We start from the raw sequence: 18,759 nt of genomic DNA, 5'->3' as shown, positions 1-18,759 counted from the left end.
GCTGTTTCAAGTGATACCCTTCCCAGAGTGCCATGGTACAGCCCCTGCTGCTATTGAAATCCAGAAGCTTGAGTTTTGAAACTTTCAGGTGCTTTTGCAGGCTCAGAGTGTGGAAGAAGAATCACTGATGTGGATCTCTCTTCTTTCTACTAAGTTTCTTACCCAGTATCGTTTGCTTTTTAGTGTTAATACTCCTGCTGTAGCACCCTCACTGTGTGAAAGATTACATCTACTATTTAAAATGGATTGGGAAAAAAGCAAGGGGTGACAATAAACTGGCACCATTATAGCACTTTTATTAGAGCTTCCATCATTTTCTCTTTTCTTGAAGGGGATCTTTATCGCCACTGCAGTTTTTAACATGCTGTGGATTTGTAAGACATTGTGTGTTCTGAGTTAGGGGTAAAAGGCTTGCAAGAGGTGGAGCCATTTAGTGTGAGAGGAAACATTACTGACCTTACATGGTACTGTTAGAGAATGAATTGGCCAAGAAAACACACTTTGCTTTGGTAAACTTGGTTCACCATCAGATTTTACATTGAAGCTATCATTTTTCTTAATATCTCTAAAGCTTTAGTGGTAAAGAATCAAGCAAACTACATATTAGTAAAACAATTAATCATCTCACCAAAGTACATCGGGTCCATGGGCCCCATTCAGATATTACACAGTCCTCAGGGCATGGTAATTTGCACTCTCTAGAGCCCAGGGGCATCTCTTCTGGGTCACAGAGGTAATCCTCCACAAGTTCAGAAGGGCCATCTGCTGTATTTTGCATGCATCTAGAGAAAAAAATACATGTCAGTGAAAGAATCGAACAATTAAAATAATGGCCAGCCATAGAATAGGTGGTTCTTCTTACATCATCTTAGGTTTAGGACCGGAAGCTTTGCATTTAATGAATAACTTTCCAAAAATGAATACTTAAAAAGATCTCTGTCTCCCCTGAATACTTGTAGTGCTTCTGCTTGATTTAAAAATATATGCTTTCATGCACGATCATAATATATGCATATATGTAAATTCTGCCCTCCAGGTGAGCTTTTCTGAAAGGAAAGAGTCATTCAGATTCACATATGAGGCAGCAACTAATGAGGGTGGTCCAAAAAGACTCACAGAGATGTTACAATTTTGATTTATATGCTGTGTTTGTCTTACAAAAATAGTGGATTCTGTAGAGATGGTTGACATGATTCACATATGATGGAAGACTAGCCATATCATAATACCTATATGAAAGATTTTATGAAGTGTTTTCAGAGATAACTGGAGACATTTATCAATTTTCTCTGTTGTTTTAAAAGTAATTTCAGCTTCCATCTATTGCTAATCTGAAAAGAAAGCAAGAAGTGAAAAGAAAATTATAATAACACAAATTCTCTAAATATGGTTATTTGGATCTTCCTGTATCTTGACTTTTTAATCACTAGTTTTGTTTTTAACCGAACAAATTGAAACCTAGCATTCAATTTATTCTATTCTAAGCAGTCATGAAGGACTCTGTACCTAACTCTTAGGAATTCAATTAATGTGGCTTCCCTGTTACCATAGTAACAATCTCTCTGGACTCTTCAGTAGTGGAAGAAAGAACTTTATTCTTCATCTATAACTTGGAAAAGGTCAGCCAAATTAATAAGTTTGGGAAGAGAACAGCATCAGAGTGAATGAAAAGGAAGGCTCAAACTCTTAAGTTTCTCACACCATTGCAATGTTTTAACCTGTCAGTCAAATTATGTTACCAATTTTACCTGGAATCCCAACTTTTCTAAGAGATTTATGATCAGTAGGGACATTACATTTTTACAAATTTATTTTGCAGAATCATATTTCTATAAAGTGCTAACAAATGTAAGGGAAATATCCTTTTCCTGTGGAATATATTCAAAGACTTGAATGTTGTGCCATTGGTCATATCCTATTTGGGTTGGTAGCCTGAAAAAATATCCATACAAATGTCTACCTCTGCATTTTTGTATACTCTGTATATAAAAAGCAGTCATAAAAACATACAAAGGTAGATATTTACTGATTTCATTGCCAAAAAAAATCAGGCTATAACCTTTTTGAGAGGATTTTGTTTCCTAGAAAAAGTTCTACTGCAAGAGAATTTTAAAAAATGTTCTTTTGTCCCCAGCTTGAAGAGGACATGTGCAGACAAGTCATTTCCCTGCTCAGAAGTTGGATTTAATTCTGAGATTACATTCATGGTAGGTACTGACAAATACACAAGGATTAAGTTGCAAAATTACCTATTGATCCAAGTTAAGAACAGATATTCAATGTCTAGTAAGTAGTTATGTGCATGAAGTTCATTTTCAAAGTTTTTCCTTTTATTTTAATTTTGTATTATACAAGTCACAAATTCATTTACGGAAAATCAGAACAAATAATAAGAATGTATATTATATAATTAAAATATATAGCCTATACTTATATACTTGATAATATTATACATTTATATCAATTATATTTACCACTCAGAAATGCTCAGCAGATTTTATTTATTTCTAACAGGCTCTTATTTTAAACATACATTTTCATTGCATAAAATAGGGAGCAAACAACCTACTAAGTGGTTTTATTTTCTTTCATATTAATAATATTTATCACCCTAGAATACAGAAGAAGTATTTGGATCAAGTGTTGACCCGAACAGAAGGCATTCTAAATTCATCTGCTTTCTTCAAAGTTTTACCTTTTATTTCTTTCAATGAGCAAAAATAATGCTGTGAGAAGATGGAATGGCATTAAAAGTAAATAGACTAGCACAAATTTTGAGATAAAGGGTGAGGCAAGGGGTCCACGATAGGTGTAGCAATAACGAAGTATATTGTCCACGGGAAATTCAATACCAACAGCAACTAAATTTGTTTTTTTATTGTCAATATGTGCTGGTAATTCTTTTTCATATTTTATTTTATGATACAATAGAGCAAAATACTAAGAAAACAACAATAGTTAATACACTGTGTATCATTATCTTCAAAGTAGTTACTCAGAGTACAAGACATCTACAGAAAAGATTTTCTCATACAAAGAAGAAACAGATATTAGCACAAAACTTTCTTTTTAATGAACTAAGAGAAACTAGTAACATAAATGAAATAAATTAGCATATATATTAAAATATTTTTGAAACAATGGAATAGGCAATTTGGGTAAGCATTTGAACCTCTCTCCACTTCATAGGTATCTATCTTCCATTTTGTTCCTCATTTGGATATATATATGTTTTGAGTTTGTCATACAAAGAAAAATCATGTGATATTTAAGCTTGTGTTTCTGACTTACTTAACTTTCTGTTCTCAAGTTTCATCCATTTACCTATGAATTCCTCAAGTTTATCTTTCTTTTATGGCACAATAGTATTCCATTGTGTTTAAATACCACATTCTCCTTGTCCATTCATCTGTTGATAGACATATACACTGTTTCCAGGATCTAGCTATTATAAATTGTGCTATTATAAACATGGGTATGCATGCATTTCCTCCCAAAAGAGTTAAAAATATCATACTATAGGCAATTCTTAAAAAATGTCACTGAAAAAATACAGGTTTCTATCAATGGCAAATTACTACTACCACCCACTCCTTGATATGCTACACTGGTCTCAAAGAGGAAGGCTGAGGTTGGATACATTTAAACCTGCTCTTTTATAGACACATCTATCCTGAAACATCACCCATGTTGGCATTTCAGCAGAACATTTTGACCGTAATTAGCACAAGATAAAGTTAGAGAGGTGTATTACAAGTATTATTACATGATCAGAGATCACAATCATTGCTAACCTTCTCCAGTCTACTGGCATCAAAGATGCTTACTAAAAAAGAATTAATCTGAACAGTTACTTTCCTTGAAGTGTTTTCATAAATGCTGAGAATACATATTTACAAAACAAAAAGAAGCAATAATAGTTGAAGAGAAAGATGAAAAAAATCAGTAGGTGTTTAATTATAAATTTTTTAAAATAACAAAACAACCAAATTATTCTAATTCTTAATATAGGGATATAATTTCTTTTATTTTTTAAAAGAAAATATTTAATTATGATAGAAAACAGAATCTTTTTCTTCTTTCGCCCTATGTACTCATTTTGTCCCTGTACCTTCTTCATGTCTAGGCCACCTTCATTAGGTTCCTTAGAAAAAAATAAATTGAGAGTTCAGATGGGCTTTTGAAAAAAATAGAAAATTCCTGTTAAAAAATAAAGTTATGTATACATTCATATGCAAACATTTTATGATATAAATATTAATTTGTTCTATTTACCTATTGCAACATCAATCTAAAATTTATGAAAAAGTTACAGGAAAGATTGAACTTAATAACATGTGTAGCCAATTTCTGGATTTTATTTTAAATTTGTCTTTATTGTGTCACTGAGCAAGATTAGAAGAAACTAGTATAATTAGACATCAGCAGATTTGGGTTTGAATTTCAACTCTTGATGAGTGTTCCTAGTATGTTACTTAGAACATTGGAATAATTGAATGTACAAGCTATAGATGATAAAATCTCAAACACCTGTTTCACAGATTCTAGAAACTTTAAGAGTCATGTGACAAAGACTATATTGAAAATTTAACACATACCAAATTTGTGTTAGACATTAGGGGATTCTTATGAATACGAGCAAGTTTTGCTTGCAGAAACCTACAGAGTTCAATAAACGTACCTACATGTAAGTGGATTTTTCAATACAAGACAACAGTGAAGGCCGGGGGTTTAGCTCAGTGGTTCTGCCACCTGCCTCGCAAGCTCAAGGTCCCGAGTTCTATCCCCGGTACCAAAAAAAAAAGAAAAAAAAGGCAAGAGTGTTTTGTATCTATTCTCTTCAACAAAATAGCCACTGTGGCTATTGAGCACTTGAAATGAAGAAATACATTTTAAACTTTACTTTCAATTAGTTTAAATTAGAATCAAAATAACCTTATATGGCCAGTAGCTACCCCATTGGAGAACACAGCCACATAACACGTGAGGGGCAGAAGTCAGCCAGGGGCTTTAGGAGCTGCTTTTCAAGAGTTAGGAAGTGAAAATAGGACACACGTGTTTAAATCCCAAATAGTTTCTCTAGTGTGAGAAACTGAAAGTGTAAATAAGGACTAAAAGGTGTAATAGATGGGGAAGGGAAGGGGTAGGGGAAAGAAGCGAATGGAATTAATATGAGAAAATGAAAACATGGAAACAAAAACTTTGTAAGTAGGGAGGGATGGAGGGGTTGAAGGGAGGGCTGGGCAAGGGTGAAAAATAAGAACCAAGAGAGACTATGTAAAGGTGCAAATTTCCAATGATGAATGTCATCATATTGTATACCAAAAATGTACCAATAAAATTAATTAAAAAAATAAAATATTTTTAAACCTCACTTTGTCTCACAGGTGAAAAAAAAAAGAGTTAGGAAGTGAAGTCTTTTAAGAAAAGAATATCTCTAACTGCTGGTTGAAGCAGATCCTCTTAGAGATCACCATGAACCATGATTCTCTAAAAATAAAACTAAAGACAATGTTGTTCAAGTGCCCAGAGCGGAGTCAGCACTCACGTCAGCACAGGTGAAGCTGGAAGGTGGCTTCTCTGTGGAATCAGGTGTGGCCTTACCTCACTTTTCGGGTTTGCACGCCTTCTCCACAGTTGTCCCGCATATTCACAAAGGTCACCTTGCAAACACTCCATGGCTCTGTGACCCATATGTACTGGTTGCAGTCACTATGGCATGGGACGACCTCATACACCTGAAACACACATCGTTCTCAGGAATCTCAGGGAATTCAAAGAGAGAGAGAGAGAGAGGGTGGGAGGACTCTCACACCAGCACAATCTTATTTCATTGTTAAGGTTCTTTTATTCCTCTCCCTATTGTTCATTACTCTAAAATAGCAATGAGTGAACTTCTTGAGAGTTCTAGTAGTAAAAGATAGACTGCCTGTGTTACACTGTTATCTGCTGTTATGTTATCAGTATATATCTGACTCACTGGACCAGATTAAAGGTGTATTTCCTTGCACTGACCCTTGCTGCACTGTATATAATTTTCTGGACCATTTGCATTGTTCACAACTTTGTGTTTTCAATATTTAGCTCAGAGTACTCATTTGTTAGGCATTCAATAGAGATTTGTCCAAAGAAAGAAAGAATGAATGAAATGATTATGTGAGCACAGGTATTTTATGAATAAATTTAATTTGACCCATTTTCCAGATAAATATGTATGACAATAGGAATTTAAAAAATTTGTTTTTCAAGTAGGAAACTAAATTAAAACATATATAATATGATATAAAGCTATTTTAAAACTAATTATTGGTCATTTAGGACTTAGAAGTAGGGTCTGAAATTAACTCCATATTATAATATAGCTATAGCCTAAAGCTATGAAACAGAGTAAATTGTCTATGGTCTGTGTCTATAAATGCTGTCAACCCCACATGTGGGGTGTGACTTTCAGTTTAAGTCATTTTACTGGAATGAGTCAATTATGCTGTTTTCTCAACAAGAAAAAATAAAGGGAAAAAATAGATCATAATCCACTGCAACCAAGATGACACAACCATTAAAGAAAAATCTTTAAAATTATTTCAATAATCTATGAAAGTCCAAGTTTATTTTCCATCATACACACACACAAATGTTTTATGTAGCTAATTTCAGAAAACATAGATTTAAGTAGCTCTTTGAAGTTATTTATTTGTGCAAACTTTACTGGACTAATAATTCAAGTAAAGTGAATAGAGTGGACCTATTCCAAACAGGGATAAAAAGTGTGCACTGTTGGAATAAGACTACAGTTACTCCTATAAGCAAGCAGATTTCACCTTTGGGTGCTGTATTAAAACAGGGCTAACATTATAGGATTAAACACTACTCTACAACTTCTGGGAAGGGAAAATTTGAAGGGGAACTGCTGTTCTTTCTAATCCTTTCATGGCTTTCATTTTAATCTTTTACTTTGGAGTGAGGACAAATCAGTTCTGGGCACCTCTACATATGAATTTTCAGCCCTCCTGCCCCTTGGTCCTCTCCCTTTGAAAACCACAAGAACATCGATGAGGGGTGTCATTGCCTTGTCAAGGGAGTACATGAAGCTTGTTTTCCACACCTTTCCCCTCAGGCCTTGATATTTAAATGTAAAAACACAGGTAATTGTGCTAGGAACTAAAAAGGGAATAGCTAGAGAACAAAATAATGAAAAAGGTGATTTTTTTCTGTATGACATAAAAGACAATAGCAAGAAAAGAAATACATTCTCAGAAATCAGTTTTTTAAAAAACTGCTCTATTAAGAATTAGTAGAATTCTTACCTGTGCCTGGAGCAATGTTCAACAGGAATGAAGAAAAAGAAGACAAACAGAAATTAATAAAATTGACAATAGACAACTGACAATGAGAACAAAAGTTGTAAATTTCAAGTATGATTACACATAAAGGCTTATTTCTTATAAAGGATTAGAATGTTTTTATGCTTTCGGAGTGGAAAATCAACTATTTACTGTTGCTGAAAAGTAAAGCACAAGAATGGGTATTTCAAACAGCTCAACCAAGGAAAGGATTAAATGAGTAGGATGAAGAAATCTCAGAAAAATGGGCCGACCTCTAAATGTTTATCTTGAAAAATTGATACATAATTGCAAATAACTTGTGATCCAGCCTTTGAGTGCACTATTACCTGTATACTGATCTATATATAGATTAATCTATCCATTGATTTCTTTTAATCACTTGATCCATCTGTTCTGGAGAAAATGTGGATTTGCTTCCTCAATTGGAAAATGAAACTTCATCATTTTCAAGACAATGAATTTCCTTTTATTTGAGGAGTGCATAACTGTAGTAAAAATCTATATGATTTACAATTTTCTATGTTAATACAAAATTTTGCCTATTCTTTACTTTTCCTATTTTGCTAATATATAAATCCCTAAAATCTATATTTTTATGTAGAATATTTTTGCTCAAAGTTAAATGTTTTTTTTTTGTCTTGGTTAGAAATACTATTTACTATCCCCTCCCCTCGTGTACAGATTACATATCAGAAACATGAAGATATGATCCACGTCATCAATTACAGTTTGTAGAAGTAACTCATATCCTGTCAACAATATATTTCTATCATTTTTAAAACAGTAGCCATTTTGTTTTTCCATTTTAGTCGAAGAATAGTTTTGTGGTTTTATTTTTTAGATCAAATCAAGAGAATCTTTGTCTATAGGTAACAATTTCCTGACAGAGACTCTCCCCCAACCCCTAAAAAAGTCTGTATCCTAAGTGATAAATTTTTCTTGTACATTCAGTAAGCTTTATATTGAAAAAGAAAAAGAAATAGATAGGTATTTACTCTTGTGCACAGTAATAAGCCTTAGTTGAGCTTCTACACCTTGCTTTGCCATGTTTACATAAAATAAATCATCTCTTCTTAAATTACAATGATAATTTATTGAAATGTAAATATGAAGGTGATATACTTAATCCACTGCAATTTCCTTCTATCTTTTTAATCTATAATTAAAACATCACCATAAGGAAAAGCTTCATTCTAAGATATTTTCCCTTTCCTCCAGCTATTAAAAATCTCTTATTTCTTAATTTAGACTTGTACATTTTTAGCTACTGATCTTCAGGTGTACTTCCAGCAAGCTGAAAAAAAGTACATAAACATCCCTATCAAATTCTGCACAAATGGGAAATGACAACAAATTAGTTTTAGGCTACAGACTTTTCATAGCAAAGATAACTTTGCACAAGTTCCTGGACCTTTGGAATTCATTGTTAAAGAAAATGTGGAGGGAAAACATAGCTTATTTAAATTGTAAATATGAGTATCTTACAAAAACACACATCTACACTAACATGAAATGGGTATGAGTGTGAGAACAGTTTTTGTTTACTAGGACTGGATCATAATTTACTGAAAATTAAATTTTTCTATTGACAATTGGAGGTTTCAAAACTCATCAAGAACCATTCATTTTATCACAAATACTCCACTTCAGTTATTCTATGCCATATTTGTATAATTAGAGTCATGAAATTGAATTTTCTTCTTTGGAAGTAACTAGTGTTTCAGAAATGTAAAATGCTCCATGACAAGGAAACCTGACCACCAGTAGATGGCAGCAGGGGTATACATTATTCACATCCAGGTGCTTTTAAAGAATAAATTCAGAAACCTGGGGCAAGTCAAGAGTCTTTGAAAACAATTTCTATAGAACTCAGTTCTCTACTGCTGTCCTTTGTTTATTCAGAATTTGTTTCTGCTTTCTCTATAATGTGCTTTTGTTGTTATGAATAAATTTAGGCTAATTTTGGAAGGAAAATATGTGTTCTGGTAAGCAGTGTCTGCAGTTTCAAATTAGACAATACAAAATGTTTCTATGTATTCATTTGAGTGTTCATTTGTAACCTAAATTCATATATCTGCACATACTATATAAAATTCATTCTTTGTTAATTCACATATAGGTAAAAACATAATTGATAAATATATTACACTTAAATTAGTCAATTCTCCCATTGGTCTGTCTACTTCCTATCTCCAAAGATTACACGTAATGAGTATTGACAACAACTAATGAGTTAAGCATCCACATTCTAATAAAGGTCCAAACAAAATTTAAAAGCACCAATGACTAAATTGATAGTGCACACATAGTGACTTGGAATCCCTCTTTATATTTGTTATTCCTCAATTTATTTTACATCAAATAATTTAAATGAATAAATAGTACATATTTTTCCCAATTTCAGATACACAGCCATATACTTTCTTTCATTTTACGCAGTTGATAACTAGGATATACTCTTCTGAGAGTCTAGGGAAACTATAAGAATGATACAATCTTATTGAACAAGTTAGATACAATTTTGTGACAGATTAAATATGTTGACATCATTTCAAAGATAACTGCCATTTATCTCCATTGAATTATGTTCATATTTGTACACTTGGAGGGTGCTGAATTTCCAGAGATTTCAGGGATAATATATGTAATTTGAGATTTTAATAACATCCATGTAATTTACTCAAACACTCTGAAGATAAAACATCACATTTCTTATTCAGGAGTGTTTATTTATTGTCCACTTTTGAGAAGTAATAAATCTCAACATCATAACACTCTCCAGGTTAAGAACATACCTGATTAACATGGTCCAGTTTGGGGCAGGGCCTTCCTCCATTGTATGGTTTTTCACGAAGCCATTTAGACCGCACCTTCACACCACTACCACAGGACTTACTGCAGCGGGACCAGTTGGACCACTCGCTGAGCTTGCAGTCTGAGGGGCAGGGGATGATGCAGGCCTCTTCAATGTATCCTGAGTGAGGGAGAATGAGACAAGAGCCATGTCCTCCACTTGTCACCCTCCAAATGCCACCCACCATTCTAGCTCATTTAGAAGGTCCAGGTTTGACTTGACAGCAACATGCAAATGCAGCGATGCCTGGTTGTTGGGGACTCAAATTAAATTCTGCAGGAAAATGACACATACATACAGTGACTCTGTTCAAATAACAGCTGAGCAGCTGCCATATGATGTGCTTAGGATTCACTCTCACGATATTTCAACATTTCTGACTTTCTGACAGCTCCTGTTTAATTGACAATCACCTGTGTGGTGCCATCTCATTTTCATGCTGCCAGAATGGGGCATTAAACAAATCATAACCGTTTTTATAAAAGCCTGTTAATGTCACACAAGGACAGGATTTGGAGTCTGTGGAACATTCTTCCTCAGGAAGAAAACCCAGTCCTTCTCAATCAATACCCAAAAGAAATTATCTAACTTTTCTCCTTGTTTCTCCTTCTTTGAAAATCAAATGTGAAGAAGAAACATGAAGGATATCAAATACATAATGCTTTATTTTTAGAGCACCATCAATTTCAAAATGCCTTGACATCTTTTATCTGTTTGGTTCTCTTCAAAATCCTATGTATGTATTCGGCAGGTATGGATATTCAGTGGTCAAACAGGAAAACAAAAGGAGAGAGAAAATGGACAAGCCCAAGTTCACACAGTGAGAGACGGCGAAAGGCCTGAAGTCTGATCTGGGCTCATTTCTTCAAATCACACATCAGTTAAGAGTCTACAGATTCATTGGAGGAAGAGGAAACACTTTCCTTGACTAGTCCTTTACTACTAACTTGACATGTCACAATATCAAACTACCCCTCTTGTTTTCAAAGCAAATATGTGGAAAACAATTCCTTTGGCCAAGAATTAAATACTGACTGTGGAGATAGATTATTTCCCACATGAGAAAACAATTCAACTTATCATTATACATCAAGAGTAGAGATTTGATTTGAAAATGATTGTAATATAAACAATTTATACTAGAGAATTCCAGGTAGATTTAAAAATCAGCTTGTGGTTTGAGCTTTAGTAGATTTGCTGAGTTCTGCATCTTCACCAAAATCTAATTTTAGAAAAGTTTTATTGCTCCCATGAAGACCTTTATACTTACTCATAGTCAATTCCCACATTCCCTTTCTTCATCCCTTGCCAACCACAATCTACCTTATATTTTTATGAAATTGTTTACTTTGAATGTTTTCTATAAATGAAATAAAATAAAACATCATTCAGTCTTTTGTGATTGACTTTTAAATCCTGGTTTCATGTTTTTGAAGTTCATCTATGCGGCAGCAGCTCCCAGTACTTCAGTCTTTCTATGACTGAATAATATCCCATTGTATGGATATACCATATTTTGTTTATCTACTCATCAATTAGTGGGTATTTCATTTGTTTAAATATTTTCCTCTTAAGAAAATCACCATTTGTGTACAATTTTAACATGAATATATTCCTAACTAGTTTGGATATATACCCGGGAGTGGCATTGCTCAATTGCATGGAAATTCTGTTCAGTATTTTACTTTACTTTTATTTTTGGGGGTACTGGGGATTGAACTCGGGACCTTGTGCTTGCAAGGCAGGTGGTGGCATCACTGAGCTAAATCCCCAACCCGTATTTTACTTTTCGAAATAGTATCAAACTGTCTTCCAAAGTTACTGCCCTATTTTATATTCCACTAGCAGTCTAGCAGTTTTCCAGTTTCTACATATCCTTATCAAACATATTGTCTAACTTTTTTATATTAGTGTTCTCTGAAGAACAAAAGGTTTAAATGCTAAGGAATGAAGTCCAATATATTTATCCCTTAGTTGCTTGTGTTTTGGTATCATATCTAGGAAACTATTACCTTAATCCAAGATCACAAATGTTTACACCTCTGTTTTCTTCTAAGAGTTTCATAATTTTAACTTTAATTTAGGTATGTTTCATTTTGAGTTAATTTTTTTCCTTAAATTCTTTTATTGGTACATTGTAGGTATACAATATGTTTACATTTATCATTGGGTGCTTGTACCTATACATGATGTATCTTGGTTCTTATTTTTTCCCCATTACCTGTGCACCCTTCACCCCCTCCACACTTCCCTATTTACATAGACTTCATTTCCATATTTTTTTCTCATAATTTTTCCTTTCCCTTCTTTCCTTTCCCCTTCCCCTCCTACCATCCCTACCCACGGACCTCTTCTTCCTATTTCAAATGATCAATTATTCATTTTAATCATTTTCAGCCTTATTTACACTTTCAGTTCCTCACACTAGAGAAACTATTCGGTATTTACACATGTGTCCTATTTATTTCCTCTAAGACTATGGCCTCAATATGCATCCATTTAGCTGTAAATGTCTCTAGTTTCTCATTCTTTATGGCTGAGTAGTATTCCATTTTATAAAAAAACCACATCTTCTTTATCCTGTTTCCAGTTGATGGGCACTTGGGCTGTTTCCAAGCTTTAGCTGTTACAAACTGTGCTGCTGTGAACATGGGTGCACATATATCACTGTGATATGATTCTTTTAATTCTTTTGGGAAGATACCCAGCAGGGGAATACCTAGAGGTCCCATTTAAGTTAATTTTTTGTCAGTGATAAAAAGTAAGGACCAAATTTTATTCTTTTCCATGCAGCTTATGACAATGTATAACCATAGCATGATGAGGTTTCAGTCTATCAGGTTAGTGTGTTATCCTGGTCCCATTTTTTGAAAAAAAATATTATTTCTCTGTTTAATTGTTTTGGTACCCTTTCTGGGACTGACCATATTATGAGCTTACTTTTAAACTCTGAATTTCATTACATTTATTAATATGTCCTGTCTCATGCCAGTATTACACTGTCTTGATTACTCTAATTTTATAGTAAGTTTTGAAATTAGGAAGTGTAAGTTTTTCTAGTCTGCCTTCTTTTTAAAGATGGTTTTGGCTATTTTGAATCCCTTATATTTCTACATGCACTTTAGAATTAGTTTGTCTATTTCTGCAAGAAAAGGCAGCTACAATTTTGATATAAATTGTTTCAAATCTGTTCAACCTGGGAATATTGTCATCATAATCTAAGTATATGTTATTTGTTTACATTTATTTGGTCTTCTTTAATTTCTTTCATTGGTTTTTTTGGAGCGTCTTAGTACACACATCTTGAATTTATTCCCAAGTATTTTTTACTCTAAGTAGACTTAAAATACAGTCAACAAATATTGATTTCTTTAAACACAGGGAAGTCAGGCCACCTTTAAACTGAAATGGCTAGCTTAATCTATAAGCTTGTGCTCAAATTATCCTGATTGAAATATTGCTGAAATATTAGCATATTTATTAGCTATCTTTTCTTAATTGTAATTTATTTGAGACTTGTCAAAAGTATAGGCTTCTCTGACCCCTCAGATATTCTGATAAAGTCCACCTGCAATAGGGTTTGACTTTTGGAAGTTAATATCTTTTCTTGTGTTTCTTCAGCTCTCTATTATATTGAAACATTTTTATTAAGGTAATGATTGATTCATATGTAATTGTAAAATATAAGAGGAGTTCTTTGTATCCTTTCTCCAGTTCCCTCAGTGGTAACTGAAGTATAATTTCAACTAATATATTAACATTTATACAGTTCACTAAGGCTACTCAGGTTTCAACAGTTTTACATCTGTGTGTGTGTGTGTGTGTGTGTGTGTGTGTGTGTATGTGTGTGAATGTGTAGGACTGAAATTATGGAGCATTGTTTTAAGATACAGCTGGAACCAATAAAATCTGGAAAAAAAGATTTGTGACGTATCTTTTTATATATAATCTGCTAAACTTCTTCAAAGGTATGGATGATCTGTTTTAAACTTTTTATGACAGTCCTTATACACAAGAGTGTATCTTTCATGAATGTAAAGTTCAGTGCAAAAATTCAAGAACCTAACACTTCATAACCCTCCTTTGTGTTCCTTTCTAATCACTGTCTTTTCATGCTAGGGTAACCACTGTCCTGACTTCTTACAATGTGTAGGAGTTTTTTTTTTCTTTTTTAAATTTATGTCAGTGGGATTATATAGTATATACCTATTTGTTTAAGTCTTCTTCATCATGCATTGCAACGAGAAACTCATCCACATTGTTGAAGACGATTTATTGTAGTTAATGTGTAGCATGCTATTGAGTTGATATGTTATGGCTTATTTATTCATTCTATTGTTGGTGAGCATTTAGGTCCTTTTTAGTACAGGGCTGTTGTTCACAATGCTCCTTTGAACATTCTAGAACATGTGTCTTTTGATAAACATAAGTATGTGTTTTTGTTGGGAGTATTTCTAGGAGAGAAATAGGTGCATCAGAGAGTATGACGTTATATTACCCTGTTGTAAATGAAGTATAAAGGCATTTAAAAAACGAGATCACATATTTGGTATGAGGAACACTGTACAACGAAAGGATTTTCACTAGTCGGGACCAGTCCCAGATAATTTGGAGGGCAGATGTGCTGAGAGGGGCTTTATCAGCTGTGACACTGAAGCCAGGAAGAAGATGGTGGTTTTGCGTGTACTTCTGACTCTCAAGAAGGCTTTTGAGGCATTGATAATGATTAAGAGGAAAGTTCAACAAAAATTGAGTATTTTATAATAATATTTTGAAAATTTAAAAAAGTATAGCTATTCTTCCAGTAAATTGCAATGATGGATTTAAATGTCATACTTTTAAACTACAGTTTGAGGTGGGGAAATAAGCCCTCTTCACCATTCTGAGTTAATATTTATTTCAAATCTCATTTCCTTTTTCTTACACTATAGCCAGTAAATAAACTCATTTAATATATTATGAGATGCTTTCTAAAAAAACTTCATTGGGCCACTAATAATTTGTCTTAATTGCAATAATTTAATAAGTGGAATCCAATTGTAAAAATGTCTAATGTCACTTCTGAAATCAAATAATTTCAAAATACTTGTGAAAATATGATAAACTTCAAAAATAATCCCAGTAATTTCCAAATATTATCAACGGCTTTGGCAAAAGGACTGCAGTGTTTCAAAGATAATGCTGTTGAAATATTTCTAGAAGGATAGCATTTTTCTATCTTGAGCAACCATAAAATGATGTCAAAATTAAGTCTCTTATTATTCAGTAATTGTAAATGAAAATGAAATTAAAAGATATTTTATATCATTACTTCACAGTAACAATCAATGTTTCTATTTTATATGAAATATTATGACATTAGTGAGATTTAACATATGTGCTTTCAAACTGATTGACACTGTATTAACAAGGTAAGGGGTTTAAAACTTATTCCTGATTTTCCAATAGCACATTCCAGAAAACATCTCTTAAGTTAAACTCAATCTATTAAACTGTTAAAAGTTAGAAATTAAGACTGAGATAAAAACAAAACTACAAAAACAGTACATGGCTTAGCATCTCATTTTTATTTTCCATTGTGTAACAGCATTCAATAATTGCCTGTCATGTTTATCTAGCATCATTAAAATCTTTAATGCTACTAGAGAACTGCTAAATAAGCATTCCCCTGCTTTCTCTGGTAAGATCACTTTTGAGGACAATTAACACCAAACAATCATGGGGGATGGAAAGATAAACATTTGAAGCATTTTAAGGCTAAATAAATTGCTGGCATCTTACAGCAATTTATGATTTCTCAGGAACACTGGAATAAAATAAATGGCTTCACAATTAGGATGTTGAAACTTTTAGCAGTTCAACACTAAATTTGACATTTGGGAAAACCAAACTCTTGACTTACAATCATATTTTCTGTATGCTGCTTTGAGTTGAAAAAAATATAAAACACAAGCAAGCTTAAAGCAGCAACATACTGCCTTTGAGATACATGGAATCACTGTTCCTTCTAATTATGAATTTGCAGATAAAAGAGCTCTCAGCAACCTTCACAATTAGTAAATTGTTCTGTTGAAAGGTACCCTGTTGATGATTAAATAATTCATTTTGAAATTCACATGGAAATGTTGGTTAATTTATGGCTCTGTAAATGAGTAACTCTGGCACACTGTCTGAATCATCTGGATTAATCTCAAAAGCAAATTCAAAAATCTCTCCTATTAAATATTTAGTAAACATACATAGCTGCAACCAGGAATACTGAAATCCTGGAATTTGCATAGTATAGTGTCTTACCAAAACTTCATGTATTAATGAAAAGTTATGAATCCATATTAGGCTATTAATTATCATAGTGAAATGAATGCTCAGATAAATTTATATAACTATGATAAAATGCTACTTTAACTTTAATTTTGTTTATTTGTAAACATATGCATATCTACTAAATACGTATACATTTTGTCAGAAATTTTCAACATTGCTACGAATTGTTATAGGATTTTCTTCTTATTGTTATTTCAATTTTGGGAGCCTATCCAATAATCAAGCACATTTAGATTCATTAGGCATATCTATGTATGGGTTCATCACAATCTTTTGGGTATGTATGTATTTTTTTTTGTTTAAATCAAGGCCATTTTTTAGATTAAACACTAAAGCTTTTTGTATAAAAAAATTTGACCTTTGTTCCTGACCCTTGGGATATGATTTCTAAGCCTTGAAATTTTCTGAGAGATAGGAATATTTTGTTATTCACAATAGGCCACACCTAAGTGAAGCTGAGGTAAAGAGATCTCAGGAGAGCGGCCAGTCACACCTGAAAGATCAATAATGTAATTAAAGAGTAGCAGCATTGAGACATAGAATATCTGTCTGACCACCAGGGAGGGAAAGAGTGAATTCAACTACATAGTCAATAACTCAATCAGTTGTGCCTATGAATGAAACCTCAATAAAATAGTGGTTACCAAAGTTCAGATGAGCTTCTACTTGGAGATATACATCAGTGTGATAGGAAGGAGAGGCCTCCTGACTCCATTAGGAGTGAATATGGAAGCTCACATTTTCTTTGGGGTGGTTCTAATTTGTATCTTTTTACTATCATAAAATGACAATGTAAAAGTACAGTGTTTTCTGAGTTTTATGAGTCATTCCAATGAATTATTGAACATGAGGCAGTAATGGGAATGTGCAAATTTGTAGCCAGCCCAGAGGTAAGGTTTTTCTGGGGATCCCTGAACTCATAGCTGGTATCTAAAGTAAGAGAAATCTTGTAAAAATTTGGGTTGGCCTAATTACATGTAGTTAGTACTAGAATTGCATTGAGCTTCCAGGCATGTACACACACACACACACACACACACACACACACACATATATATAAATAATCTATATATATCTGTATTTATGGTTTACTTATTCAAAGAAAATAACAAAAATAATTACACAGATCAAGGTATTTATTTACTTTCTCCCCAAATTTAACATTTGCAATTTTAACTAATACGGAACAAAAATCAAAGTCAGGATCTAAAAAATTCACTTTAACAATAAGGATTTGTCTCAAATGTAGTTGGCAGAGTGTTCAGATTATTAAGATAGAGTAAAGGGAAATAAATTAAATTTGAAGCTTGTTAGAATTATTTATTTTTTATGTGACCCAATGCAGAGCACTGTTCTTTCAATCAATGAAAATCTAATATTGGCACAGAACTATTTCCAAAGGATGATGCTTAAACACTAGTGTGTGGGATTCTCATGATAATTAAATGTAACTTTAACATAAAGGCATTGTGGAATAATTTCAAAATCTGCTGCATTCAGATAGGTGAACAGATTTCTTTATTTTAGGCTTCCTTATTTATTTATTTTTGTAATATAATCTGTGAACCTGAAGAATGACTCAGGTACGGCATTCTCGTAATTATTGACATTTTCCTATAGCATCTTGCTGGGCCAGTGAGAAATAAATCATCCAGATAGGTTTAATTGCAATGCTTTAAAATTGAATTCATATGTAAAACCACACAAAGTTTTAAGATTTTTTTAAAAGTACATTGTGGTTTTTTTTTTTTTTTTTGGTACTGGGAATCAAACTCAGGGCCTCATGCCTGACATGAGGCCTACCAGGTGCTGTGCTGCTGAGCTACATTTCTAGCCATTGTCTTTTATGTTCATTTTAAGATATAGAAGAAAATGTAAAACTAACCAATCAACCAAAGCAAAACATAACAAAACAACAAATGAACAACATAAACAAAACTCAAACGCTTAAGTGTTTTTGTATATTACTGTATACCTTAAAGATTTTAAAGTCAAACTTATGGGTAAGCTAGCAAGAAATTAATTTTAATAACAGGAGAAGGAAGTGTTATGTGGATACACTTCTTGAGTTTTAAAAAAATGTTTAAATGACCAAAGGAGAGTCAGTTGTTTTTTTTAAAAATCAGAGTAACCAAAATTTCCTATAAGGGATATATTGGCAATTATGCTGAAATAAGATAAGTATTGAGAGAAAGTACAACTAGAGGTTTTTCTTTGAAGAATGATATTTAAAGTGCA

At 32.9% G+C, this 18,759-nt stretch overlaps 1 protein-coding gene across 1 annotated transcript in view; it reads right to left on the bottom strand.

Moving 5' to 3' along the window:
- Thsd7a (thrombospondin type 1 domain containing 7A) overlaps window positions 1-18,759 on the bottom strand; it is a 423,447-nt gene that overhangs the window by 36,015 nt on the left and 368,673 nt on the right. The window contains exons 14-16 of the mRNA XM_087204666.1: window positions 10,139-10,317; window positions 5,605-5,738; window positions 629-782 (exon numbers count right to left, since the gene is read on the bottom strand). Coding sequence (XP_087060792.1) covers window positions 629-782; window positions 5,605-5,738; window positions 10,139-10,317 — 467 coding nt within the window. The remainder of the gene's footprint in view (window positions 1-628; window positions 783-5,604; window positions 5,739-10,138; window positions 10,318-18,759) is intronic.

This window comes from Heterocephalus glaber, unplaced genomic scaffold, assembly GCF_053883595.1.
Source record: "Heterocephalus glaber isolate CG9 unplaced genomic scaffold, H.glaber_assembly_v1.0 deba00000546, whole genome shotgun sequence".
NCBI classification, from domain to species: Eukaryota; Metazoa; Chordata; class Mammalia; order Rodentia; family Bathyergidae; genus Heterocephalus; species Heterocephalus glaber.
This window is presented reverse-complemented; position numbering and strand designations above follow the sequence as displayed.